Source organism: Aphelocoma coerulescens, chromosome 1, assembly GCF_041296385.1.
Source record: "Aphelocoma coerulescens isolate FSJ_1873_10779 chromosome 1, UR_Acoe_1.0, whole genome shotgun sequence".
In the NCBI taxonomy this organism is placed as follows: Eukaryota; Metazoa; Chordata; class Aves; order Passeriformes; family Corvidae; genus Aphelocoma; species Aphelocoma coerulescens.
The window spans coordinates 8,998,126-9,024,959 of NC_091013.1; the positions used below are offsets into that span (position 1 = coordinate 8,998,126).

General features: G+C 36.8%; 2 protein-coding genes across 2 annotated transcripts in view; one reads left to right on the plus strand and one right to left on the minus strand.

Moving 5' to 3' along the window:
- CFAP47 (cilia and flagella associated protein 47) overlaps window positions 1-26,834 on the plus strand; it is a 277,703-nt gene that overhangs the window by 43,422 nt on the left and 207,447 nt on the right. Inside the window, exons 25-31 of the mRNA XM_069031242.1 lie at window positions 127-319; window positions 2,477-2,686; window positions 19,378-19,478; window positions 21,531-21,659; window positions 22,390-22,639; window positions 23,420-23,626; window positions 26,713-26,806. Coding sequence (XP_068887343.1) covers window positions 127-319; window positions 2,477-2,686; window positions 19,378-19,478; window positions 21,531-21,659; window positions 22,390-22,639; window positions 23,420-23,626; window positions 26,713-26,806 — 1,184 coding nt within the window. The remainder of the gene's footprint in view (window positions 1-126; window positions 320-2,476; window positions 2,687-19,377; window positions 19,479-21,530; window positions 21,660-22,389; window positions 22,640-23,419; window positions 23,627-26,712; window positions 26,807-26,834) is intronic.
- Window positions 9,090-16,965, minus strand: LOC138119325 (endogenous retrovirus group K member 6 Gag polyprotein-like). The gene is made up of 2 exons (XM_069031105.1): window positions 14,367-16,965; window positions 9,090-11,196 (listed from the first exon to the last, which is right to left on the minus strand). Exon 1 carries the CDS (start codon window positions 16,225-16,227, stop codon window positions 14,413-14,415), a length of 1,815 nt encoding a protein of 604 aa, XP_068887206.1. The 5' UTR covers window positions 16,228-16,965; the 3' UTR covers window positions 9,090-11,196; window positions 14,367-14,412.

The window sequence follows — 26,834 nt, forward strand, 5'->3', positions numbered from 1 at the left end:
GCAGTACTAAATTAAAAAAAAAATTTTAATAACAAAAAAAAAATCCAACCCCAAACCTCTTACTATAACTATTTTATATGCCTGTATTTATGGTAATGTATGTATTTTTAAAAATCTTTTCAGCAGCTTGTCCTGGGACATATACATCTGAAATATCCATGTATCTAAATAATAATCCATCACAATACAAACTAACACTGTCTGGCAAGCTGAGGTCACCAAAAATAAATTTTCATCCCCCCTTTTTAATGCTGATGCCAGTTCCTCTGGATGTGGAAAGTGAAGCAGTCGTCACCATCATTCCACAGGAGTTTATAAGGTAAAAATCTCAAAGTAAATTAATTACAGAAATCTTGAATAATTCTTATTTTTTTTCATTTCTGAAAAAGTGAATTAATTTTTGTTTGTGAAGGTTAGTGTTGGAATTGTAAAAAGGAGAAAGCCCGGGGACTCCGACGGGGGGAGAAAATGCAGACCAGCCAATATGATTGCTAAGAGCAAAACTCCATTTATTAGCAATCCAGAGGCACTTATATAGTATACCAGCTTGTTAACTCTTAAGTGGCTTAAAACCTATCAAAGCACATTTCTGCTTCTACCTAATTAGACTACATTGGCAAACTTCTACTAGTTATGTTGTGATTAAAAGAATTCAGAGTTCACCCTCCTCCCTCCGGGTCTTATCTCCACAGCTGTACCTTTTCAAACTCCCTTCTTGTTCTCAGCCCTATTTTTCACACAGGGACTTTCTCATGGAGAGTTTTTCTCACACAGGCCTTTTGCTTGCAGGCTTATTGCTTGCATAGTTCTTTTATTGATCCCAATAATTCTATCAATGGTCCATGTCTTGCAACAGGTCAGTATTTGTGGATACGATATTGCTGCTAGCAAGAATTTTTCTTGCTTCTTTCTAAGCCTGTGAGATACTTTTCTCTCTCATGAAGGTATTTGCAGAAGTTCTATAAGCTATGAACACCTGCAGCCTTGCAGAGCTTTGTTTATGGTATAGTAGAAAAATATTTTGACAATGGATGTTTTAGGATTTTAGCCAATCACCCCCAAGGGGTGGCTGATCCTTTGTCCAATTAGAATATGAAGAAAAAGGTCTATAAAAGAGTTTGTAAAATAATTAAATGAATCAATCTTGCTGCACAATTCCTGCCTGCTGGATCTCTCTTCTCCACCCTACGGCTGCAGGACACTGTAATAAGTATTAATTTTCTGGTCAGCAGAAGAATCTGCATATTTAAGAGAATTAATGTGATTAATACTGTTGTACATTCAACAAGCCCATGTTTTGTCTTCAAACATGCCTGCTTCACGAAGTGTCTATCTTCTGATATCTTCACTCCATGAACTTATATCAGAAATATAAAATTACTATGGATAGCAAAAACATTAAAAGCAGAGACCTACCAGGATTTTTTGTTGCATTAAGCCAGATACTAAAGTTTTATATCTTGTTTCTATTTTTCACATTGTTATAAGATAAAATCTTTGTTATTTTATTTTCCCTACTCCACAGGTTTGAGATTTAGCTACTTGAGCAGTTGGTGGGGTTGCAGTTTTTGGTGTTTTTTTTTTCTTTCTTTCTTCCTATGTATGGTTTTATTGAAAACAACAGCAGAAATGTGTTAATCCTACCACTTGTTACAATAAAAAAATCCATATATTTCTTATTTTTCTCTGGATCACTCCCTTTATCCTGTTACCTGAATTCAAAAGAGAGCCTTTTTGTAATTGTCATATAATGTAGCATAACCCAGCATCACAACTATTCAAATTTTTAAGATAGAACTTTTCTGTTTGTAATTAGTAAAAAGCAATAATATTTGTTTGTTATGCTTTTGTAGGAATCATTTCAATACTAGAATTAGAGCAAATATTTCCTTTTGTTGTAAATTAATGAAATTACCTTCCAATTATTCTTGTCTTGTCTTGTCTGAGTTATACTGATTTATCAAGTGATTTGTCTGTTGTCAGTAACTCAGTGGTTAAAATTAAAGGGGTTCCACAGGGGGCTGGACTGACTGCTGTTCTTATTTCAGAACTGAAACCTACAGCCACATAACTGGGGAAAGCATCTTCAGTGTCGTCACAAATTTCCCCTTAATATTTCTATTTTATAACTTGCTTTTACTTATTTGTGCAATAATGCAGTTTAATGAATATTAATGAAAGTTTTAAGTTTCAGAAACCTATTTATGCCTTTTGTAGCAGTTAGTAGGAATTGCTCCTCATTTAAATGTTGAGATATTGTGGGTCAGCATAAAATGTTCAGATACATACAAAGAAACCAAACTAGCATCCAAATGATGAAAGAATTAAATTTTCCTAATTAGTTTCATTTGATTTGCACTTTAAAACTAAAGTTATTATTCTGTATTCAACTGTGAAAGAGTTTTGTGAATGTGTGAATCAACTTTATTACTGCAACCCTGTGACCACAAACACCTACTATTTATGTTTAACACAGGCAATCACAAATTAGAGTTAAACTTCCTGAGCTTGAGCTTGCAGATGGTACCAGGACTTGCCCTTTTTCTGTGCAGTTCCCAGAGGGACAAGATATTGTTCTTTCATCAGATGGCACAGCTAATGAACTGATCTGCCACATCAGCTTCAGATCATCGAAGCCAATGTCATTGCTGGGGGATATGCTCTTCATCGATCAAGAGGAAAACAGGTAATGTGTGCAATTCAAATTCACCTGGGGGAAAGTTCCAGACTGACCAAGTTGGATATAAGGCACAGAACTCACAAGGGTTGGGTAAAGAAATACAAGAATCACTCTGAAAAAAATGAAAATGGAAGATAGATTTTTTTTTTTTTTTTTACTGAATTACAATTCTTAACTAAAATATTCAGCTTTGATTTCTAAGGTAAAATTCATCTAAGTGTCCATCTTAGATCTTGTTTCAGGATCTCATTCATATCTACTGGTAACTCATCTCTTGTTCATCTCTGCCAGGGATGGGATGAGAGGGTGTATGCAAGAGGAAGAAAGATAGCCACTGTTGTGATTAAAAGTCATTCCTGTACTTACTATTTTCACTAAAGCAACTATTTTGAGGGTTGAATAATTCCCCCCTGCAGCTTAGAGGAGGCTTTTTTTCTAAATATAAAACTAAATTTTATATTATTTTGATGCAAATGTTATGTACCTTTAAGTTTTTGCTGCTCACTGGGTTAATATTTTATATTTTTCTGTATAGATTGTCTTATTAATTTTATTTAATTTCAAGATTTAATTGTTTTGTGGGGTGTGATTCATAAATGCATGTTAAAGCTTCCTGTAATTACAAGAAAAGGATAATTTAAGCTTATGATGAAGTCTGAAGTGTAGCATCTGAGCAGGCACAATATTTAGTCTTAATAACTTTTTATATGATGCACTAGCAGCTTCTCAAACCTTGTTATAGAGAAATAAAAATTTCTCCTGTGTAATAAAATTTTTTCTATATTTGCCATTAAAAGGAAATAAAGAATATGATCCTCAATTTAAAGGCAAACTGAATGTATTTTTAAAAAAAGATAGCAAATAAAAGTCATCTAAGTAACCTTAACAGCCATTGCTGCTCACGAGGGTGAAAAAATTCATACTCCAGAATGTCATATAATCTTAGAATTGCTGCTAGGTTTTAAAATGTAGTAGCAAAGTATTTTTTAAAGGACAGAACTCCTAGCAGCAGTTTGGTAATTTGTATGGGATTTCCTGACAGGCAGTGGAGCAGTGTCTGGGCTGTAGGAGCGGGTGATATAAAACCTGAGCAAAACTGGATGAAATAACACAGCATCAAAAATAAAGGAATTATATGTGTGTCATTGTTCAGAGTGGTAATGTCATTCATATTGGCTTTCAGAAGAAACTATTTTTATCATAACCAGAAAAATCCTTCTAACTGAAGGAGTTAGGAAAGTCTGAGGAAGCACCCAGTTCTCTAATCCTGAGCATTTCCTTATTCTTCTAATAAAGTCCATGATAATTTATCCAGACTTGGATACATTTATCCAAGTGTGAATAATACTGTTAGTATTATTATGTGCTTTGTTATTGCACTCTGTTGTAATATGTAGCTGCAATTTCTTGTTCTCTGCATTATCTTCCCCTCATTCCTGCCAGCCCCCATGGGAGCCTTGTGCAACGTGTTCAAACTTCAAACCTGATTCAACTAATTATCTAAGCATTTGAGCAATTTGTTTCAAACTGTGTAACTAATGAGCTTAAACTGTTTTGTTAATTTGAATCTTTTAGAAAGACAAGATTTCAGGGTCTTCTTGATCTTTAATACTAAAACAATGAAACCTATAGCCTTTTATAATACCTATAAAAGCTAACTGGTCTTGAAAAAGTTCTTGGACTGTTTAATAGGCCATGAAATCTCACAGTTATCAGTTGCTGAAGATGTATTAATTTTTCAGGTGTTCTCTCTTTATATTTCCATTTTTAAAGTGGTAATATGTACTTTAAAATTATTTGAACTAAACTTTTGAACTTCAACTCATATTCTGTGTTCTGGGATTTTCTTACTAAAATAATCAAGTCAAGATTTTCATAGATTGGTAAAATATTGTATTCTACAGCAACTTAGAACAAAAGCCTTAACTTCTAAGCAGAACTAGTTCTAGGCATATTTCGAAGCAGGAGCATTGAACAGGCAAACACTCCATGGGGGTTGACCCTGGTTGGATGTCAGGCACTCACCAAAGCTTCTCTGTCACTCCCCTCTGCAGCTGGAAAGGGGAGGGAAAATATAATAAAAGGCTCATGAGTTGAGATAAGAATAGAAGAGAGATCACTCACCAAATACCATCATTGGCAAAACAGACTCGAATTAAAGATATTAATTCAATTTATTACTAAAAAAATCAAAGCAAGATAATGAGAACTAAAAGAGACCCTTAAAAACACCTTCCCCTCACCTCTCCCTCCTTCCTAGCTCTACCTCTTCCCCCAGCAGCGCAGGGAGACAGAGAGTAGGGGTTATGGTCAATTCATCACACATTGTTTCTGTTTCTGCTCAGGGAGAGGAGTAATTCCTCTGCTCCACTATGGGCTCCCTCCTGTGAGAGATAGTTCTCTGTGAACTTCTTCAATGTGAATCCATCCCATGGACAACAGTCCCCCCAAAACTGCTGCAACATGGGTCACTCTTCCATGGGGTGCAGTCCTTCAGGCACAGCCTGCTCCAGCATGGGCTTCTCTCTCCATGGGTCTGCAGGTCTCTGCCAGGAGCCTGTTCCAGCACAGGCATCCCATGGGCTCACAGCCTCCTCTCTGCACCCACCTGCTCCAGCATGGAGTTCCTCCACGGGCTGCAGGTGGATCTCTGCATCCCTATGGATCTCCATGGGCTGCAGGGGCACAGCTGTCTCATCAAGGCCTCACCAGGGGCTGCAGGGGAATTTCACCTCTGGTGCCTGAAGCACCTCCTCCCCTTCCTTCTCCACTGAACTGAGTGTCTGAGCTATTCTTCTCACTTACTCTCACTCTGCTCTTCTCTGGCTACAATTACATCTGTGCAAAAACTTTTTAAAATTATTAAGTATATTATCACAGAGGTGTTGCCACCATTTCTAGTTGGCCTAGCCTTGGCCAGTGGCACATCTGTCTTGGGGCTGGCTGGCATTGGCTCTGATGGACATGGGGGAAGCTTCCAGCAGCTTCTCAAAGCCACCCCTGCAGCCCCTCCTGCTACCAAAACCTGGCCATACAAACCAAATACACTTTACATAGGCTCTGCAGTATTTTGCTTTTCTAAATTCAGGTCTAAAATGTCAGTAGGATTAATTCACATAGCCCATTCACATAGCCCTAAATAATGACTTTTTTTTGCTTTAAAACAGAGTGAAGGTTGGCTAGAGAATAGATAATGTTGAATTTGGCTGCTTTAGAGAAAACATTTAAAAGATGACAGGCAATCATTTTGTATAACAAAGCAATACTAAATGTAACTGTAAAAGAAAACTGAAGAGATATATGGTTGTCATTTATGCAATAATTTACTGTGCACACAGATTCCATTAAATGGAACATACAAAAGTGCATTAATGTTCTTTTAATGATTGCTTTAAATGAGAATTTGCAGTTAATTTCTAATATTACTTTAAATCTTTATGCTTTCTTTTTGCTCCTTTGATTCCAAAGTGGAATAAATGACCCTTCCTTGCATAGGATTGATAGAAATTCAGGAGCAAAAGATAACATAAAATCTAAGAACGTCTTGAGCAAGTATTTAATAAATGGGAGAAATGTTTATTTATGACACATATTTCACAAAAAATCCTCTGTGAACATGGCATGTTTATATATTTGTTCTCTGATTATTGTTATTATATATTTTATTTTTATTATTATACAAAGAATGTAGCAGAAAAGAAAGTCTTCTGCCATCTTGACTGAACTAGGATTTAACTTATCATTTCTAAAAATAAGTAGTAAACAACAGGTACCTGTTGTGTCATACAATAAAAGAAAATGGTGTTCTGGGCAGCAAAATATACCAAAATCCCCACGTGTGGTGTAGGTAAATTGCTGTGTCATTGATAACACAAGTGTGCTGAGGTCTTTTCCTCCCATGTTCTACAGTTCTCCATTTCCTTCTCCCACTAGGAAGCTGTGGAAACTCATGAAATTTCTGAATTTATTCACCTCATTCATGGGTGGAACCTCAGGAAGAGAGAATGTCAGGGAGTTCAACCTCTAATAACAATATGATAGAACTGAGACACCGTCACTAACCCAGTTATGGATTGGTTCCAGTTGTTTTGATAGTCCATCAGATCTCTGTGTCTCACAGGGGAAAACATTCCCTTTGCTCTTGGGAAATGTTCCCAAACCATGCAACTCTTTAATAGGCATTGCTGGCAAATGTCAAATCCATGTATTCTGCTGGCATGCCTGGGAGAACAGGAGCTGTCAATTTCTTTCAATATCATTTACATTCTCAGAAAGCAGGGAGCTAGTAAACATTGCAGTTCTTGATATTTGCATGCTGCTTTGCAGCATTCATCTGACCTAAGAATATACTGGCATTTTACTTCAGATAGCTGGGAGTGCTTTTGAAATCCAGGATGGTCTGAACCCATTAATCACCCTGTTCTTTTCTGTGCTTGTGGCTTTCTACCATTGTGATGGTCCCTGACAGCTGAAGCATCTGTTATTCAGGAATTTAGTGCTGACGTCCCTGCTGCTACTAGAAAAAAATGTGGATGCTTTGCCAGCTATAAGTCTTACATATAGTGTGAAATTATGCATCAGCCACTATTCATTGTTGTATTATGTTGGTTGCTGGGGTGCCTGAGCTCCTGCTACAAAGGATAAGGACCCTTCAGTGCTGGGGAACTGATTATTTGTGAATAATAATGGCAGAGCTGGCATGGGTCATCTTTTCCTCTTTCTTCCAGTTCCATCATCTCTGGATCTGTTCTAGGATTTTTGAGGGGAGGGAGGAGGGTGGGTCTTTCCTGACTTTTAAATTGCAACTTCCCTGCATCTAACTTGTTCTTTATTCTTAGAGATCTGTAAAATGCCACACTCTTAGGTCCAGTTTTCTTTTGTCACTAACCAATTCTGCAAGCAATTTGTTTTGTTTCCTAAACTGGCAGTGTGAGCTTCCTTTAAATATTTCCTTAATTTACCCAAACAGTGTTGCTACAGGAATTTGTCACTTAGATGCTAATGGGTTTGGATTCTTTCTCCTTTGCAATTTATTAATATTCTGCATTTCTTAATGAATACTATTGAAGAAGGGTTATTTAACTGTGCTTACATTCTTAGAACATTAGGGGTACACTGATACAAAACAAATCACTTGTATTTACTTAGGAAACATCTGAAAAGCTAAAGAGCAAATTAAAATGGATAAATATATTTTGATTAGTGTTCTTTTGTCTTTCCACAAACATTAAAACAAACAAATTAATGAAAAAAAATCAGAGTTACCTTAAGAGAAGTGAAAGAACTTCTTATATAAACTTTCTTTTAGAGTGTTCAGTGGTATTTTTTTGTCATCGCAGTTGGAGCTTTACTTTTGGTGATCAGCAGGTTTCAAATGTTGGTAAGCACAATATATTTAATGGCCATTCTCCTGTTCTGTGTTTGGAAATACACATTAGGGAATAAACACTGGAGTAGCAGTGGCAATGACGGTTCATGTAGATAACAAATTTTTTACTTGCTTAGGAAGCATTATAAAACCAAATACACTGAATAATTTAATATATTTAGTGACTTCACATTTTCTAGCAATACAGGTACCTTTCATTTCAATAGAATACAGACTTTTCTATTATTTAGTTAAACTCTCTGCAAATACAAAATAAATATGTTGTACAAGACTTCTACTTTTGTAACATCATTTTATTAATGATGTTGTAAGCAAAGATCAGTGGTAGAAGATGCTTTTACACACACAGAATGTACACGTCTTCGTAATCTCTCTTCCATATTTGTATGCAAGGGTGCCTGCTTTTCTGTCTGGTGCCCTCTCTCAGTTCCTGAAAGGCATATGATAAATACTTAGCTCCTAGTACCTTCACTTTTCTGCCATTTGTCCTTGTGAATGGAGTGGCATCATTTGAATCTCAGATGAATTTTTAGGTACAGACTCATTCTTGAATTTTATTTCAAATAGCACTTCTGGGAAAATGCTGTATTAGAATACTCACTGATGGTAAGTGGACAGGTGGCCAGTAAGTGAGTTGATATTTATTATCACAGAATGCCTGAGGTTGGAAAGACCTTCCAGAGATCATCTCATCCCCTCTTCAAAGAATCAACTCTATTGCCCAGTTGATTTTTTTAGTATCTTCAAGGATGAGACTCCATAACCATCTCTGGGCAGGCTTGTCCAGTGTTTAGCCACTTTCATGGTTTTGGCTTGTTTTTTTTCTCGTATGACTAGATAGAATTGCCTGTACTTCAGGTTGTACCTTTTGCCTTTTGTGGTCTCAGTGCTCATCACTGGGAAGAATCTCCCTCTTCCTTACTGCCTACCATCAGATATCTGTGCACATAGACAAGATCCCCCTGAGCTGTTGTTTTCGTTATTCTGTCGGTGCCTTATTAATCCAGAGAGATGGGACGATCACGATTATCACGATTTATTACTTAAAAATCAACAAGGCATCAGTCTCAAAGGCCATGACTTAGTAGCAAGCTGCCATAATGGAGAAAGTCACGAGTTTCAGAGTTACATCATAATTTATAACTTTTTGGTCCAATAAGCAATTAACACGAAACCTTGTTTTGACTTTATAACCTATCACCTTCACTACTTTTTACTGCATTGCGTCTGTTCCACAACCAATGACTTATTAGCTCACGTACACACGTATACTTCTGTTATAACATCTAAATTCTTAACTTAAACTATAAAATCACATTACTATACTTAAAAACCCTTCACCATATCACCCAATACATTTTCTTACTTATAACTATAGAAACACAGGTTTATGATTCTTCTGCTTAAAGCCTGCACAGCTTTGCCACTACATCAAGCCAAGTTCTTTCCAGGGTTGTAAATCAAATTTACTAATGCTTGTAGAAGTCTCTGCTTTTCTGTTTCACATCTCCCCCTCCTCTCTGCACTAAAAAAAACTCCATTAATAGATTGATCAATCATCCGTTGTACACATTGGAACAAACAGGGCACCATTATTAGTACTACTGTTATGATTACTAAAATGTAAAGACCTGTTGTAAGGCATTTCTTTAACCATGGTGTTACACCCCATCCACTAAACAAATCATCCAGCCAAGTTCCATGATCAACTCTTATTTTTGATACACCCTCTTTAAGTTGTTGTATGCTTTTATGAATAGACACTGAATGATCAGACATTCATACAACACTTCCCTTCAAAGTCCTCACATCCATGTCCATGGGCTAACAAAAGAAAATCAATGGCTGCTCTATTTTGCAAGGTTGCATGCCTCACACCTTAACATCTGCTAAAAGGCCACTCAACACAAGGGACGTAGCATTAGATTGTTTACTCAGCCAACATCCCAACTGATCTAACTGCTTTAATGCAACTGCTGAAGCAAGTGGTGGCAAAAGAAGAGATGCTGCAGAAAACTCCATGGATTGAAATCATCTTTACATTCTGGTCTGTACTGATGGGTAAAAAATCTTTTTCCTCTGTGTCTCATGCTGGCAATTGTCTTCATAATAGGAGTTAAAAATGTAAGCTTCCCTAAAGTACATGGACCACCCTTGATGGTTGAAGGGATAGCAGGCCATGCTGTGTCTCCACAAACAAAAAATATTCCTTGTGGTAATTGAAGAGAAACAGAACTAAATGTAGATGGAAATACAGAAGTATCATTACACCAAAAGGTGTGATTCTTATGCACAGGGTGTTGTGGAGAGACATCTCTCACTACTGACTGATTGTTCTCTGTAGAACTGAATTTGACACAGAATTTTACTTTTAGAGAACCAAGGAGTTCTAATTCTTGAGGTTCATCAGAGGCTTTAGGAAGATAGGGCGTCCACCATTCCCATGTATTTACTGGAGTATAGTGCTCCCACACCTGTGACTCAGCGAAGGTGCCTCATACAGCTTCATCAACTCTTTTTGGTATTGGCCAATTTTCTACTGGTACACTGACTAAGCAAGTTGAAAATGGATTTTCTCGAGTTGTAGTAGACAAAAACAGAGTATCCAAACCTGAAACATTAGCTAAAGTCACCCAAACATTGGTTTTAGGTTGACTAACTGGCAAAGCTATATGACTAAAAGCAGACAAAACAAACAAAGCAAAGAACAAACTTAACATCTGATTAAACTTCATGTTTCTTTAAAGCTATCTTTTGGCAAAACATTATTTTCTTAAATTTTAATTTTTAAACGAATTTCTAAGAATATTCTCTTATATTTTTCAATCTTGTTCAAACATCACCTAATGATGAGGCACAAAGGTACTTTGTGCCTTCTTTAAAGCAAGAAAGTGGGGATTATTTGCCAAAAGAGCTTTATGATACTCTCTTTTTTCACACTCTTTATATTGACATAAAACCCAAAGTTCACAGTTCTAACAATAAAAACAAGAGATTGCAGGTATGGGTTGTAGTCTCTGCGTAGCTCACGTCTGTGTGCTTTCTTCTTTGCTTGTGGGATTGTCAGTGTGCTTCTGCACGTGGAATGGCTTCACGTTCTTCACAGGACGCCACCTGGGTCCCGTACCTGTAGAAACACAAACAAACCCTTTGCCCCAGGTTATTAGAGGAAATGGGCCTTCAATTTGTCCTGTTTCTGGACTTCTAATCAGAACTAAAGGATTTTCCTTTAATTTTGCATGTGCGCAATTAGAAAAATGCCTAAATATTGAAGGATCCGGCTCTGCAGAAGAACTATTCAAAAAATTATAAACATACAAGGCTTTACTCAATCACATCTGTGGTGTTGCCTGTGCTATATCTCCTTTTTTCTGATCTAAAATACATTTTAAAGAATGATGTGTCCTTTCAACAATTGCGTGACTTGTGGGAGGATAAAAGGAATACCAAAAGTATGGCAAACACCCCAATTCATTAAAAATGTGTCTACTTTTTGAGCTGTATAAGCAGGACCATTATCTGTTTTTATTTCTTGAGGTACTCCTAGAGAAGCAAAAGCCTGCGAAAAATGCTGACATGCATGACTATCTGTTTCTCCTGTGTGTACAGAAGCAAAAACTGCATTGGAAAATGTATCCACTGACAGATGGATATTTTTATATTTTCCAAAAGATGGGTATCTGTTTGCCACAACTGCAAGCTCTGCACTCCTCAAGGGTTAACCACTCCATTGGAAACAGGGGGCTGCACCAGTTGACAATCTGGGCAGGTATTTACAATTGCTCTAGCCTCATCTCTAGAAAGATGAAACACTCGCACAGGTGCTTGTGCATTCTGAGGAAAAAAGGCATGAATCTGTTTTGCCTGTTCAAAAATATTTGGTAGGGTGTTTACTATGGCTACTGTTCATTTTTCAGCTCTGGAGCTGCCTTCTGCCAGAAATCCTGGAAGCGATGAGTGAGCTAATACAAGAGACATAATATTGATTAGTTCTACTTTGTGTAATTGTATAAAGACATGTAAGATAACGACACAGATCATCATTACTAACATCTTTCAAACCCGACCCTTCTATTCTTTTAACTGTATTAGCAACATAAGCAGAGTCTGTAATCAAAAGGTTCCTGAAAAAGCTGAAATGCTCTAACTACTGCTGCAAGCTCAACCACTTGTGTTGAACTTTCTGTTGTTTGGGTATCTCATTTCCATGCTTTAGTTTCTGGATCCTGTCATACTATCACAGAGCAATGTGTCTTCCCTGAGCCATCAGAAAATAGCATAAGAGCATTTAAAGGCACTTCACTTAACAGAGGTTTGTCTCTGAAGCTTAACTTTGTCTGTAATAACTTATGGCTAGGAAAATAAATAGAACAGGTGCCTGAATAATTCAACAATGCAATTTGCAGATCTTCTGATTTTTGTAATGCCCAATCAAAATACTTTTTCTTCAAAGGTAGATAAATTATTGCAAAATCTTTGCCTGTTATGTTAATAGCCTTGCTCTACCTCTGATTATAATTTGTGCTAATATCTCCATTGTCGTGAACATTGTTTTTGGAGACCTGTAAGGTAAAAAGACCCATTCTATTATTAGCAAAGTATCTTTGGCAGAGGCATCCCATTAAAATATAAGACCATAAACCTGCATTTTTTCTTCTAATACTGCAAGAAAAAATGGTTGTGAAGCAATACAACAATGCGCTTGTCTTTTCTGAAATGCTTCTGCTACTCTGTCAAGAGCTTTTTGAGGCTCAGGAGTAAAAGTTCTGGGAGATGTGATGTCAGAGTCTCCTCTTAGGAAGTCAAAAACTGGAGCAAGTTCATCTTTGGTGATCCCTAACGTACATCTGATCCAAATTATTTCTCCCAAAAGCTGTTGCAAATCCTGCAAGGTATTAAATTTAGTTCAAAGCTGTATTTTCTGCAGCATAATTGCTTGCTCTGTCATTTTCCATCCCAAACATCTCCATGGTGAAGTTTCCTGTATTTTTGATGTGGAAATTTCAAGTCCAGCATTTTTAATCTCTGTAACAACACTGTCACAAGCTTACTTCATCTCTTTTTGTGTTGGTGCTGAAATTAACAGATCGTCCATATAGTGTAAAATCTTTGCTTGAGGATATTTTTGTCTAGCTGGAGATAAAGCTTTTGCCACAAACCACTGAAATATAGTAGGTGAATTTTTCATTCCTTGAGGAAGAACAACCCAATGATACCTTAGTAAGGGCTCTTGTCTATTAATACTTGGGACAGAGAATGCAAAACGTGGGGCATCGTCTGGGTGAAGTGGAATATTGAAAAAAAAGTCTTTTAAATCAATGATAACTGAAGGCCAATCTCTTGGGATCATAGAAAGAGAAGGAAGTCCAGGCTGGAGAGGTCCCATACCTTCAATCACTTCATTAATCTTTCTGAGATCATGAAGCAGCCTCCAGGAATCAGAAGCCTTTTTGTGTATAACAAACACTTGTGAATTCCAGGGACTGGTTGTTTCTCTAATACGACCTTTCTGCAATTGTTCCTGTATTAATTTTCTGCGGGCACTCAATTTCTTTTCTTCTAGGGGCCATTGATTCTCCTAGATCGCTTTATTGGTTTTCCATGACAATTTAGGAGTGATGAGTGCCTGCATGGCCCCCACTAAAAATCCACTTCCAGCTTTACTCCCCATTGAGCTAACAAGTCTCTCCCCCAGCCTGTAATGGGCTTTCTTACAACAAAAGGATGAATAACTGCTGTTTTTCTTTCAGGTCCTTTGACTGTAATCACAGATACACTTTGTAAGCATAGAGTAGCACTCCCTATACCTGTAAGGGTATCCAGGGGAGTCACCAACTTCCAGTCCTTTGGTCAAAACAAATAGGAAACAATAGTAACATCTGCTCCTATATCCATCAGACCTTTAACCATAACTGTTTTGTTATTATGCATTAAACTGCAAGTCAATGTTGGTCTGTTATATCCAATATGTTCTGTCCAAAGAATCTGTGGTGTCAAGTCTGAGCCTTCTGTAAGAGGTTGCTGACCTTCCATCTCTATTGCTCTGCGTGTAGCTGTGGTAGGCACTGCAATGGCTGTGGCTAGTGATGTTCCTGCAGGAACAACTAGAGGAGGTTGTAAAGCTTGGGCTAAAATTGTAAGCTCTTCATGACAATTTGCTGAAATAATTGTTGGATAAACTACGAGGCCTATAATACGACATGCATCTTTGCCCGTAATTGAAAAGTCCTGCCTCTCTTCGGATGTCCCAGTAACTCCTGTAGGTATTGAATATTGAAAACCATGCACAAAACATACCAATTCGGAAGCTGCCAAGGTACAGAATGCTCCAGGGAGCAGAAGGTCAGGGTTGCTTGGGAGGTATCTGACAATTCTGCTCATGTGGCTTTGGTCTCCAGAGTTCAAGCCTTGACTGTGGAACTGCTGCTATTTGTTTCTTCATGCGGCAGTGCTGTAAACTCGCAAATCCATTTCCTGGCAAAAGATTCCCATCTATATCATATCTAGAGTGACACCTGTTTGCATAGTGTCTTCCCTTTTTACATCTGGAACAGCGAACTGGTGCTCTTGTAGTCTCTTTAGGCTCTAGACAGTTTTTTATTACATGTCCAGGCTTACCACACCGAAAACATGTTCTTTCATCTGTATCAGCTTGTAGTACTACTCTGAAATTGTTCATAGTAAGAGCATTAAGTGTTTTTGTGAGTGTTTTATCCAGCACTTCAGCTTGAGTGGTAATAGCTCTTTCAAGCCTTTCTCCTAATATATCAGCTTGAACCATGGCTATATGTTGTGCAGTACCAATTTTACTGCAAGCTTCGATCATATCTGAAAGGCTTGGCTGTAACCCTGGCAGGGCTCTAATAGTTCGCTGACATTCTTCATTGGCATTTGTGTAAGCAAAATTCTGTAATAATATTGGGCGTGCCACATCATCGCCACACTGGCGTTCTAAAGCCTGAGTCAATCTATCTATAAAAGAAGAGAAAGACTCAGTTGGACCTTGCTTTATTTTTGTATAGGCACCTTGTGGACTACCCACAGGTTTAACCTTCAGGAGTGCCTTTCTGGCTGCCTCTTTGATATCAGCAAGGACCGGTCTTGCCAGGTTTGCTTGATCTTCTGGCCTGTCATGAGGTGGGTCCCCTGCCAGGTGTGCAAGCGTCAGAGCTGCATTGGGACCTCCTGCATATCTCTCTAGCAATTTTCCGAGAAGTCTGCGCCATCCCCAGTCCCACAACAAATACTGTGAATCAGTCAGAATCATTGAGGAAATATTTCTACAGTCAAAAGGTGTTAAATCCAAATGATTGAAAAACCCCTTTAACAACAGCTTGAAATAGGGAGAACCTAAGCCACAGTCCTCTACTGCCTTCCTTAAATCCTTAATGTCATCATGTGAGATAGCTTTCCACTTCGGGTTCTCTCCTGCTCTCCCATATCTCATCGGCAGTCCTAAAAACGATTTACGAGCTACAGCGAGGTCACCCTCCTTAATGAGTTTATAACATATATTGTTCCAGTCCGTCAGAGCAGGCTTCTCTCCAGAATTCTTTTCTTTGTGAGAAGAAAAGGAATTCCGCATTTTGGCAGGAGAAAGTCGATTTATCTCTTGAAAGTCTAAACCAAATTCATCTTCCGATGTAGAACATTCATCCTGAATTTGCATATCTGCCCTCAAATTAAGATTTTCCGGGTTTGATTTCATAGCATCCATGTTTTTCTCTGTCACATCCGGAGCAGCTTCCGGGGACTCCCGCACTCCTGCTTGTGGGCAGACCTCCCCCCCTCTCTCGGGTGCAATATTACAAACGGCCGAAGGAGGCGACTCTGCGGGTACTTGTTGCGTAGTTAAAATTCCAGTGATAGAGGCACAAGTAGAAGGCTCATTAAATATCTCTATTAGGACTCTGCATGTAGGTAAAAGACTCGCTGCAACCTTATCCCTTTTAGTAGCAAGGTCAAAAAGCTGCATTCCCACAGAGTCCCAGAGAGATTTACGGAGCGGTGTTATCAGCTCGCTCTGAGGGTAGTTTTTTAAAACCCAAAGTAATAAATCTTTAAGTTTCTGCTTAGGAACTGACCTGGAATGCAACTTTATTAAAGTCTTTAGCTTAGTATAAACATCTCTTTGTTCTTTTGAGATATTTTGACCCATCTCGCGTTCCCCAGTCCTCACCTCAATCACGCAGAGATGAACGTCCTACGGAACTTCAATAGGATGTCGATCCAGTGATATCCTTAAGCTTCCTTTTAGCTTTATTTAAGTTCCAATAACCCTTCTTTTCAGGGTAAGAATGATACTGTCCTCACGTTGGCTGGGGCGGCTGCCGGCGTTTCTTCCGACCTTTCTTCCATAAGTCGGCCACAGAGGCACCAGTTATCGTTATCGTTATTCTGTCGGTGCCTTATTAATCCAGAGAGATGGGACGATCACGATTATCACGATTTATTACTTAAAAATCAACAAGGCATCAGTCTCAAAGGCCATGATTTAGTAGCAAGCTGCCATAATGGAGAAAGTCACGAGTTTCAGAGTTACATCATAATTTATAACTTTTTGGCCCAATAAGCAATTAACACGAAACTTTGTTTTGACTTTATAACCTATCACCTTCACTACTTTTTACTGCATTGCGTCTGTTCCACAACCAATGACTTATTAGCTCACGTACACACGTATACTTCTGTTATAACATCTAAATTCTTAACTTAAACTATAAAATCACATTACTATACTTAAAAACCCTTCACCATATCACTCAATACATTTTCTTACTTATAACTATAGAAACACAGGTTTATGATTCTTCTGCTTAAAGTCTGCACAGCTTTGCCACCACATCAGCCCAAGTTCTTTCCAGGGTTGTAAATCAAATTTACTAATGCTTGTAGAAGTCTCTGCTTTTCTGTTTCCCACACTGAGCCTTCTTTTCTCCTGGCTGAACATTCAGAGCTCTCAGTCTCTCCCCATGCAGCAGCTTCTTCAGTCCCTTCTTCATCCTTCAGTGTTACCCTCCATCATCTCGTGGTCACTGCAGCCACAGTCATGGATGTTAAATCCTTATGATCAACATCAGCTGCAGAATCAGTTGTTGACTTGCAGGATCCATCCACTCACCCTCAATATTTGCATTGTGTTGCTGTTGACTGGGTGTATTTATGTCTCTTACTGTGTTACCACAGCAGCCAACGAGGCACATCCTTGGAACAGGGAGGAGCTTTGCTTGCAGCAGCACCATGAGCCCTGAGGGTACTCTGATGTGTACACAGATGCTGTGTGGCTGTTCTTTATATTCTTCAATTGTGCAGTTACTACCTTTGCTCTGAGTAGTTTCACTCATGGAATTTGTGTAAGTGGTTCAGATGTACTGCAGTTGTTCTCAAGCACAGTTGTCTGTGTTACTTTATTGTGCAAATCAGAGCATGAACAAAGATTTCCCCAAATCTCAAACTGGCATTTAGGATGGAGATGGCTGAGTTGCTCATCTCAAACAGAAATCAGGAAGCTGACTGAGTTCAATAATACAGACATCTGAGTTACTTTCATGTAACTTGAGAGCTGTCTTTCATTAACCTCTGTACAGCTTTCTTCCCCTCCTGCCCCTAAATCAGCTGTCTGAAGCTCAGCTGTGTGCCTGCAGAGTATTGAGAGTTGTCATTTATCACAGTGAAGTCATGAGCTGGAAGTTGGCACACTTTTCTGTGTTGTAGTTATTGATCCTGTGTGTCTTTAAATGGCTTGGTAAAGGTAGAACAAACAGGCCCTGACACTTGTTTTGAGCACGTGCAAATGTACATTTCTTGCACATAGATATGTGTAGATGTACCTCTAACAGCCATCTGTCCTGCTGATGCCCTGCTGCTGAGATGTTTTTGCTGAATAAAAAGCAGAAAGAATGAAGTTTGCTACAAGAAATATTATGCTGCAAGGTGCAAGTGGTCAGAGCCCTTGCCTTGCCCCCAGCCAAGTTCCAGTAGGATTCACGTTTCCTAAGAGCAAAACAAAGCATTGCAGAGCTGGATTATTTACTTAAATAACTGTTAACTATCAGATTGGAATTCCCATGTGAATAGGTGAGAAAGATGGGTATGGATTTTCTTGGAACCTTTCTCTATTTATTAAAGTGGTCTTGATAGAAATACCTAAAAATGGTGTGTTTGCAGAGAGAAGCATGAAAGAGGAAACAAAACTACTTTCTGGTATTTTAAAAACATTTCTGTGTCCCTTGCTTATGTTATTCCACAAAAAACTCCAGTAAAATCTAATTATGTCATATTATAAATTAATGTAAAAGGTCTTATATTATCTTTTAATATTAATCTAAATTTACAATAAATAGAAATTTATGTTGTTTAAAGGAACTAGAAAATTATTTATTGTGTGCAAGGTATATTTTCAATATGCATAATTCTCAATATATTAAAGCAAGATGGATGTTAGTGTGCTGTTTGAATTATTAAAATACATTTTTCTTTTTACTTTTGACAGTTTAGTTGAAACGATTAATTAATATTAATGGTAGTTAATAAGTAAATGGGGACTACAAACCCAGCTATTTAATAACATAGGACTAAGCTCAGTTTAATTATCTGTCAGTTGCAATGAGCTAAGAACATAAATACAGATGGCTCCCAGGGTTGCATTGATGGCAATAATTTGCTTGTTGGCTACACTCAGAGAGACTGAGGTGAAGTACAAAAAGAGGGTTAAAAGGTGGATTGCTGCACATCAGTAAAGCTGCTGCAAGTAGTACAGACACTCTAGTGAACATTGGAGCATAGACATAAATTTCTATTATATTCCAGCAATTGCAGTCAATATCTTATTGTTTTTAAATTGAGTCTATTTATTTTTAAATATTTATTTTGACATTTCTGTAAAGTCTTGTAGAATAAATGCTACATCAAAATACATGTTGCTTTTCAAGAAAGCTTCACTTGTCAAAAGCTTTAGGACATTATTTAGCAAGTTAGCAGTCTTTAGGAAACTTATTAATGTCAGTTGTAATTTTAGTAGGTTTTATTTTTCTTTTTGGAAATGCAGAGTTAATTTATTTCATGAAATCTTTGCTGACTCTTTCAGACTGAGGATGCACCCATGCTGATAGTAAAACTAAGAAGTGGAAATTCTATACTAAACTTCAGCATTTTGATAGGTGCAGTCCCACCTGTGTAATCTGCTGAACCACTAGAAAAGAATGAAGGAGTTCTGACACCTTTATTCTGTCTTTTGTTCTAGTGCTGGACTATCTTGATTATCATTGCTCCATAGAAAACAGTAACTTTTATATTTTGTTTTCAACAGGTTCTCATATCAGGTTGCTGGAACAGCAGACAATTGTCTTCTTACCTTATACCCGTACTTGGCATTGCACTGCTCTGATCAAAAAATTATCTGGAGAAGCAGTAAGCAATCAACACTCTATCTCTGAAATTATATAATGTCCATTAGTATTATCAGTGTTTTCAGGGTGATAACAGGAATGTGATCATCAAGATAGCATTTTCCCTCATTTATTGCAGGGGAATACTGCAATTAAACTTTTAAAACCATTTAATGGCTTCAGTTTTCTTGTTGCAAATGAAGAAAAGTTAAATAAATGATTAGTTAATGTTTATTGAAAAATATTGAACAAACTTAAATCTTACAGAATGTTTTGTGAAGTGTTTAAAGTATGAGCAGAGAAAACAGCCAAAACATTAGAGAATCAGTTAATTTGAATTCTATTGATAGACAATGATCATATGGTTTGAAGAAAGGAAAACGGAAGCCACATGGTGTTATTTTAAAATGTGATCATTATTTGCCTATTGGGAATAGTTTTCAGGGTTTTTAACTCCTGTCCTTGAAGGGAGAAGGGCACAGCTATCTTTTAAGGCCTAATAAAAGCCTGTGGTGAGAGAGCAGAAATATTTTTATCTGCAGTATGTCTCCCTGCCTACTTCCCTCTGCCTGCATCTGTCTCTATATCTCTGCCTGTGTCCCCCCTCCTGAACCCCTCTCTGATGCCTCAGGGATCTGTAATCTCTTTGTGTGTGGCTGTGCTTATGGGAAGAGATTGAGATCATTGTATAATTCAGGTTGGAAGGGATCCCTCAGGAGCCATCTAGTCCAACCTCCTGCTTAAAGCAGGTTCAGTATGGGGTAAATGATTATGGTTTTTTATAGCTGTGTATGGGATCTGGTGTATTTTGATGAAATAGACAAGTTTTTCAGGTAAGCAAGTAAGTCCTTAGATCTGAGACAGATTTAGCATCAAAGACCGAATTCTAAGACTATGTTAACTTACAGTAAGTGTGTTACTCAGAGTATTTAAGAGAAAAGAGAATTGGTACTTGGGAAGTTGAGAAAGGGATTAGCAAGAAGACAAGTAATGTTTTGGTTTTCTTCACCCAAATAGAAGATAGGTATAGGTACCACATCATTCAGGGATCATAGTGCAGTTAAATGAAGATAGGAAGGGGAAAAAGTATTAACTCTTATTCATGTATGAATTTTTTTTTTTTTTTTGTGATCAATAGACTATTTTTGCAAGCTTGTTTTCCAAAGATACTTTGTATGTTTCCCTTGAGGATTAAGCCAAAAATGAATTGATGGTTTTATAAGAAATGATCTCCCATTAATGATGGGATATTTCTGTCCTGCATTGATTGCTTATTGTTCACACATCAGTTTGTGTCAGTTTTGAAGCAAGTCATTACTGCTAAATTCCTTGAGTCTTTTTTATGTGATTTTGTATAGACTGTGTTGGTGTGGAATGCTGTTTAATGTGACCCAACCATATCTATATAACACAGTGTCTTTGAAAGGTACCCAGGAAGTCTTTGCCTCCACTCTGACACTGTGCTCTTGTTTTACTTGCTACAGATGATAAAAATAGCAGTGCCAGCAATCAAAGTTAAAAGATACTCATACAGAGTTCTTCCTTCTCTTAGTGGTGTGTTTGCTTCTCTGGAAACTACGCTTGGTGCCTCTTTTGTTTTGGACTGACAACAGAGGGCCCTCTAATCCTATCTTAGGCCAGCATGAGAATGTCAGAACATCTGTTATCTGAGAATTGATTGATAAAGTTTACTTTTGAATTTGATTTGTAAAATATGTGTTGTTGAGTCTGAAAGAGCTTGATAATGATGTGCTGAGACTCATTACCCAGCTGTGAACAAGAAGTCCTTAAGAATATTTTGTTCATGACAGAATTCTTGAATTAACATTGTTCTGATAGGTGCCTTTCAGCAAGTAGAAAGACACATCCTGTAAAATATACAGTTAATGGAAAAAAAAAAAACCATGAAATTTTAATGACCAAAGTGAGATTTTTGTGAGTCAAGTAAGAAATGTTACTTGATTAATTGAAGCATGAAGTAGAAAAATATAGAAGTAGACAGTAATTTATAATTTTTTAGAACACAGGCAATAAAATATGTTTTTTCAACTGCAACTTGAATCTTGTTTTACAGACAATAAAGACCTCAGCACTGGAGAAGTTGTTCTACAGCCGTGTTTTACATCACCATCACCTTCGTGTAGTATTTCCACAAGTTGTTTTGGTGCAACTACTGGCTCAACCTATGAAGATTCTCTATCAGGTATAGTACAGCACATAAAATCAATGCTCTTATAAAGAATGAACCTCTTTTCTCCACATTGTATTCTTTTTTTTCTTCTTAAATCCCAATAAGATTTTTTTTTAATTCACAAAGGTATCAATTAATTTTATTTTTGCATCACTTAATGAAACTGGAAGAGTGGTATTAAAATACACCTTCAAGGATGGAGTCACCTAAGTTATTTGTGCTATAAGGAAAATTATTGTTTGTTTTTAGTTACCTTTTTATGCAATGATATTTTTGTTAACATATATGAGTTATGAGCAGATCAGAATTTAGGAGTGAAAAAGTCTAACAAAGGGGAGTGAAGTCCAAAGGCTTATAGATATAGTGGGAGTTGTACCTGTACAATAACTGTTAAAGTGAACTAGCAGTGACTGACAGGCAAAGCCATGTCTGTTGGAGCTGTGTGTGAGACTGATCCTTTTAAGATTGCTAGCTGTAGTTTTGTAAGCCATGCCTGAATTTATTTTTTGCTGATTGGGTAATGCTTTTTCCTGAAAGTGAAATTAGATTTCAGTATATAATTTGTTGTATTTCTAAGATGTGTGCGTGTAATTTAAATAATTTTTTCCTTAAATAAGTGGATCATTTGTTGTGTGACAGTTTTTTTGTTCTTTGAAAACAATTGTGTGTTAAATATTTTTGTACTAGACAAAAATGGGGAAATAAGAAATCTTTCTTGATTTTTTTTGTGTGTATCATTCAGAGAGTACCACTTTTGAAAGTGAGAGTGATGAATATGGAAGTGAGGAGAGTGAAGAAACAAGTGAAGAGAGCGAAATTGACAGTGGAAGTGATAGGAAAGGAAATAAACTTGAATTATCATTTTTTCCTGATGAAGATAAGGAGGAGTACATCTTCTTTCAAAAGACCCTAACCGCTGTGAAGACTTGGTTCACGCTCTTTGGCTGGTCTAAGGGACAAAATCCCATTTCAATACCTTATTCACTGAGACGGTAATTCATATCTGCTTAGCGCTAACTCCTGTCTCTCATGACATGCTAACAAATCTACTCAAGTGGCTTGGATATGATCTAAGGAATATAAACACATTCTAATGCACAGTTTTCTATTAAAATTGTAGCTTCTGTATGGTGCTTATATGAAAATGCCAACCAGGTGTTAGTTTTAACTTTCTAAAATATATTTTCAACTATGATACCCTCGCGTATCTCAATGCAGTGTATGTCAAATATGCAGTTCAAACTATACATCACCTTCTTAAGTGAAATTGATTCTCCTCCAAGAGCACAGTTCTAGCTTTCATCCCTTCTTTGGTGGCATAAGTAAGTGCTTTAACAATATGTCTTTTTCCCTCCCATAATCTAAAGATCGAGAAACAGATGAGAAAGAATATTTTATAATCAAGAGTCTTGCAAGCACCCTGGAAATATATCAGTTGTGGTGGCATCACTTAGTTGATCTTATCTAGCTTGGTACTAAATAATGAAGAAGCCACTCTCCTGGGACACAATCACATAGACTTTTATAAACATGATAAAAATCCAAATTATGTTTGACAGAAAGATTTTATTTATGAAGGAATAAATATTCCATGCAGTTCAAAATTCTTACTTTATTTTGAAAGTTCTGTAAAGATGAAAAAGTGCTGTACTTTCCAACCTTCCTTGCTGCTGTTTTAATTCATGGTTTGTTAAATTAGCATTGTGATGCATGTAACTGTAGCTCATTTTGTGCATTTAACAGAATAATATCAAAGACTTTTTCTCTCTTAGTGATGTATGTATAGTCCAGCTAACTGTTGCACAAGAAAAGAATTTTATACGAAAACTTGACAAAGATAAGGGTTTTTATGAGATGTTATTGCGTCTGAATGGAGAACCACTACCAGGCATTGCAGCGAGCCAGTCACTGCCCACTAATCCAGTAGAACGAATGTTCCAGCTCCACTGGCAGCATTCTGAATTGCTTTCTTTCCTTAAGTAAGTACAAGTATGATGAGATATCCATGAATGCATCTTTTCTTTCCATTTTTTTAAAATTAGCATACTTCAAGCATGGTTCTAACTAAATGGTATACAGTGGGTTTAAGGTTTCCTTTATACTTTTTGTAGGATAAGATTTATGTATTACAACCTTTCATTTATTTTTACCAAGGTTATCTGCAGTTTACATTAATCAAAATGTTCTTTGGTGGGGTTATATCCAACACAGGAGTTCCACAGGAACTCTGCTTCCTTAATTGCAAAAGATGGGTCTCAAACTCATTCCTTAGACAGACTCAGTAGACAGTCAGATCAAGCTTTTCATTTATGATCTCACTGTTCCACTGATGCTTTTGGTGGAGCTGGATGACTCTTATATGCAGTCTTCCCATTGAGATTTTCCAGGAATCTAGGAATCTTGAAACTAGCATAAATGGTGTTTGTTAAAATTATGAGTTTTGGGGTAAGTGGATGTGGATCCCAACCCTTTTCGATAAGAGTAACAGGAATTGGAAAGAAATACTTAAGTGTTTCTAATGTAGTTTCTTGGGAATTTTTTTAAAGCTATTTAATAGCTAAATTTTAATAAAAGCCTTCAGTTTTACTGAGCTTTGGCTGTTAAGTCATGGATGTATTCAGAGCAGAATTGAAGCAGCAGCCAGTTGGTCATGGCTAAGTCCAGTGCCTCTGTACACAGATGCATTGAGGGTGGTTGTTGAGGTCAAATGATCAGACATGAAGTAGTAATCCATAACAATCCTAGAATAACAACACAGGTTTTCATAGAAAAGCATTTCTAGCTGGACTCCTTTGCTTATATTTATTTTGATGATCTTGGAAGTCTTTTCCAATCTGAACTCTTTTATAATTAATTTGGTGCTCATTTTGTGCTTGATGTTACCACATACTGTTAGTTTTCTGCCTCTCCTAGTTTGTGTGAATCCTATAAGATTTCTTCTTTGCTCCTGATTTATGGATCTACTTTTTCTATTTGTGCATTGTAGGATCATCTAGAATTTCCTCACAGGTGTTTATAGACCATAGTACAAAAATGTCTGATATTTGCACTGCTGGCATGACTTTGTATAATGATGGAAAGATGTTTACAGCCAGCTGAGATATGAGTAACTTATCTGTGATCTGCTATCCCTGCATGTTCTCTGTGATTTATGGAAAGGCAGCAGGTTGTTCTTGGCTTTCTTACACCAACCTCTGCTTTCTGGTCAGCATAGTTCAAATAAAGCATAATTTGTATTTCAAATTTTCCCCTTGCCAAAGCAGAGGCATGGTGCTCAGTGTTTCAAGCAACATTCCAAGTATCAGTTTTATTGTCCTCCACTCAAAAGGTTTCCTTGGTGCATTACCACAGCAGTAAAGGAAAAGTTTGGGTATTTTACAGAACAACTAAGTTGTTGCAAGCCCTGTGTCTTGAGGAGAAATGCCTTAACAGTGTGACAGTATTGATCTTGGACAACTGGCATCATGTTAAATATTAACCTGAATGAAGTGGAGTTCTTTTAAGACAGCGTTCCTCAGTAGCAGAATGCAGCCAGTTATGAGAACATTCAGTTAGACAGAGCTTTTCTATGATGACATGGAACGTTGTTCCGTGCTTTTCTTGGAATGAAAATCATAGATTACACAGACTCCTATGTATTTACCAAGTAAAAATATCAAAAGAAAGATAGGACACCTGAAAAGATTAATACTGTATAGCTTTCATATTTTTTAATTTGGGAGGAGCTGAAGTTTAAAAGGGATTTCATGGAACAGAGTCTATGGGTTAGTGGAAAGTGGGAATTTCAGACATGGTGAGTTTTAGAACCAGACTGCTAACTTGATGCTGTTTTTGTGTCCCCGATTAAAATATTTTTGTATTAAAAAAAATGCTAGGTAATTGTATGAAACATAGCATTTCAATAATTTGAAAAGATAAAGAATAATTTTCCAAGTAAAATATGGAAACTGAAATTGTACTCTTACTAGAAAAATATAATTCTGTGAGAAGAGTAATAATTTGTCATGATCCTAATTACAAACTGTGCTATTTGACTTTTAATGTACAAATTAAATTTACTTTGGACTGTATGGTACTGGAAAAGCATGATCATTTCATTTGGATGAAAGACTGGTTATATAAGAAGAAATGCTAGTTTAATTTTTATTCACATTAACTATTGTAAAAACTCAGAGAACAAATTAAATCTAGATATGCTATGATAATCTTCCTGACCTAAAAGTCAGGAAGCTTTTCTGTTCGCCTGAGAAACATAAACTTCAAAATTCTACCTTGTTTTGCTTTCTTTCCAGCACATTTGTTTCAACTGTGTCATTTGAGATAAGGAATAGTCTTTCTTCACTTGGAAATTAACTTTTTTGGTATTCAGTCTAATGAAGTTGCCTTTTGTTACAGCAATTACTTTTTTTGTTGCATTTATTAGTAACTTGAGAAGAGATGGCAGGTCCATTGAGAGTTTTGAAATACCTTTGCTTACACCCATAAGACTTCCAGTATCATTTGTAAATATGAAACTGCAGACAGATAAAAATATCAGCAAGTTTCAATTCTGCTGATGTGACGCAACACTGGTCATTTGGCTTTCACATGGGAATGGATATTATTTGGTTTTGGTGCTTTGTGTTATAACAAATCCTTTATGGAGGAGCAGTGCTTATAGAGAAGCCAATCTGTCCAGAGTTGTATGTTCTTTTAGTGTGTAGCTGTAGGCATAGGAACTGAGCATGAGCTTCTATTCATGAAGCTCATCTAAAAAAAAAAAAATATATATATATATAAAACATATATTATATATTGTATATATATTTATATTTCTCTATATATATTATATATATAAATATATATGAATATATATTTATATTTTTATGCATATATACTTAAAAAATATATATATATGCTTGTATAAAGCAATTAATAGAGCTGGATCACTAGTCCAGAGGCTAGTTAGATAGAACACAGGGGAGATTACACATAGGTTGAACTAGTTGAAAAACTTGGATCTTGGATTTCTCTGAAAAATAATTATCTTTCCTGCCTATTAACTTTTCCTTCTTCATGATTTCAGAAGCCAAGGAGCATGTCTTTCTCATGTTATGCCAGAATTTCTGCTTGCACCTGAAGATTATAAGATATGGACTGAAGTGAATACTGGACTGAGGGTGGGTAGATTTGGTTTTTTTTCTCTTT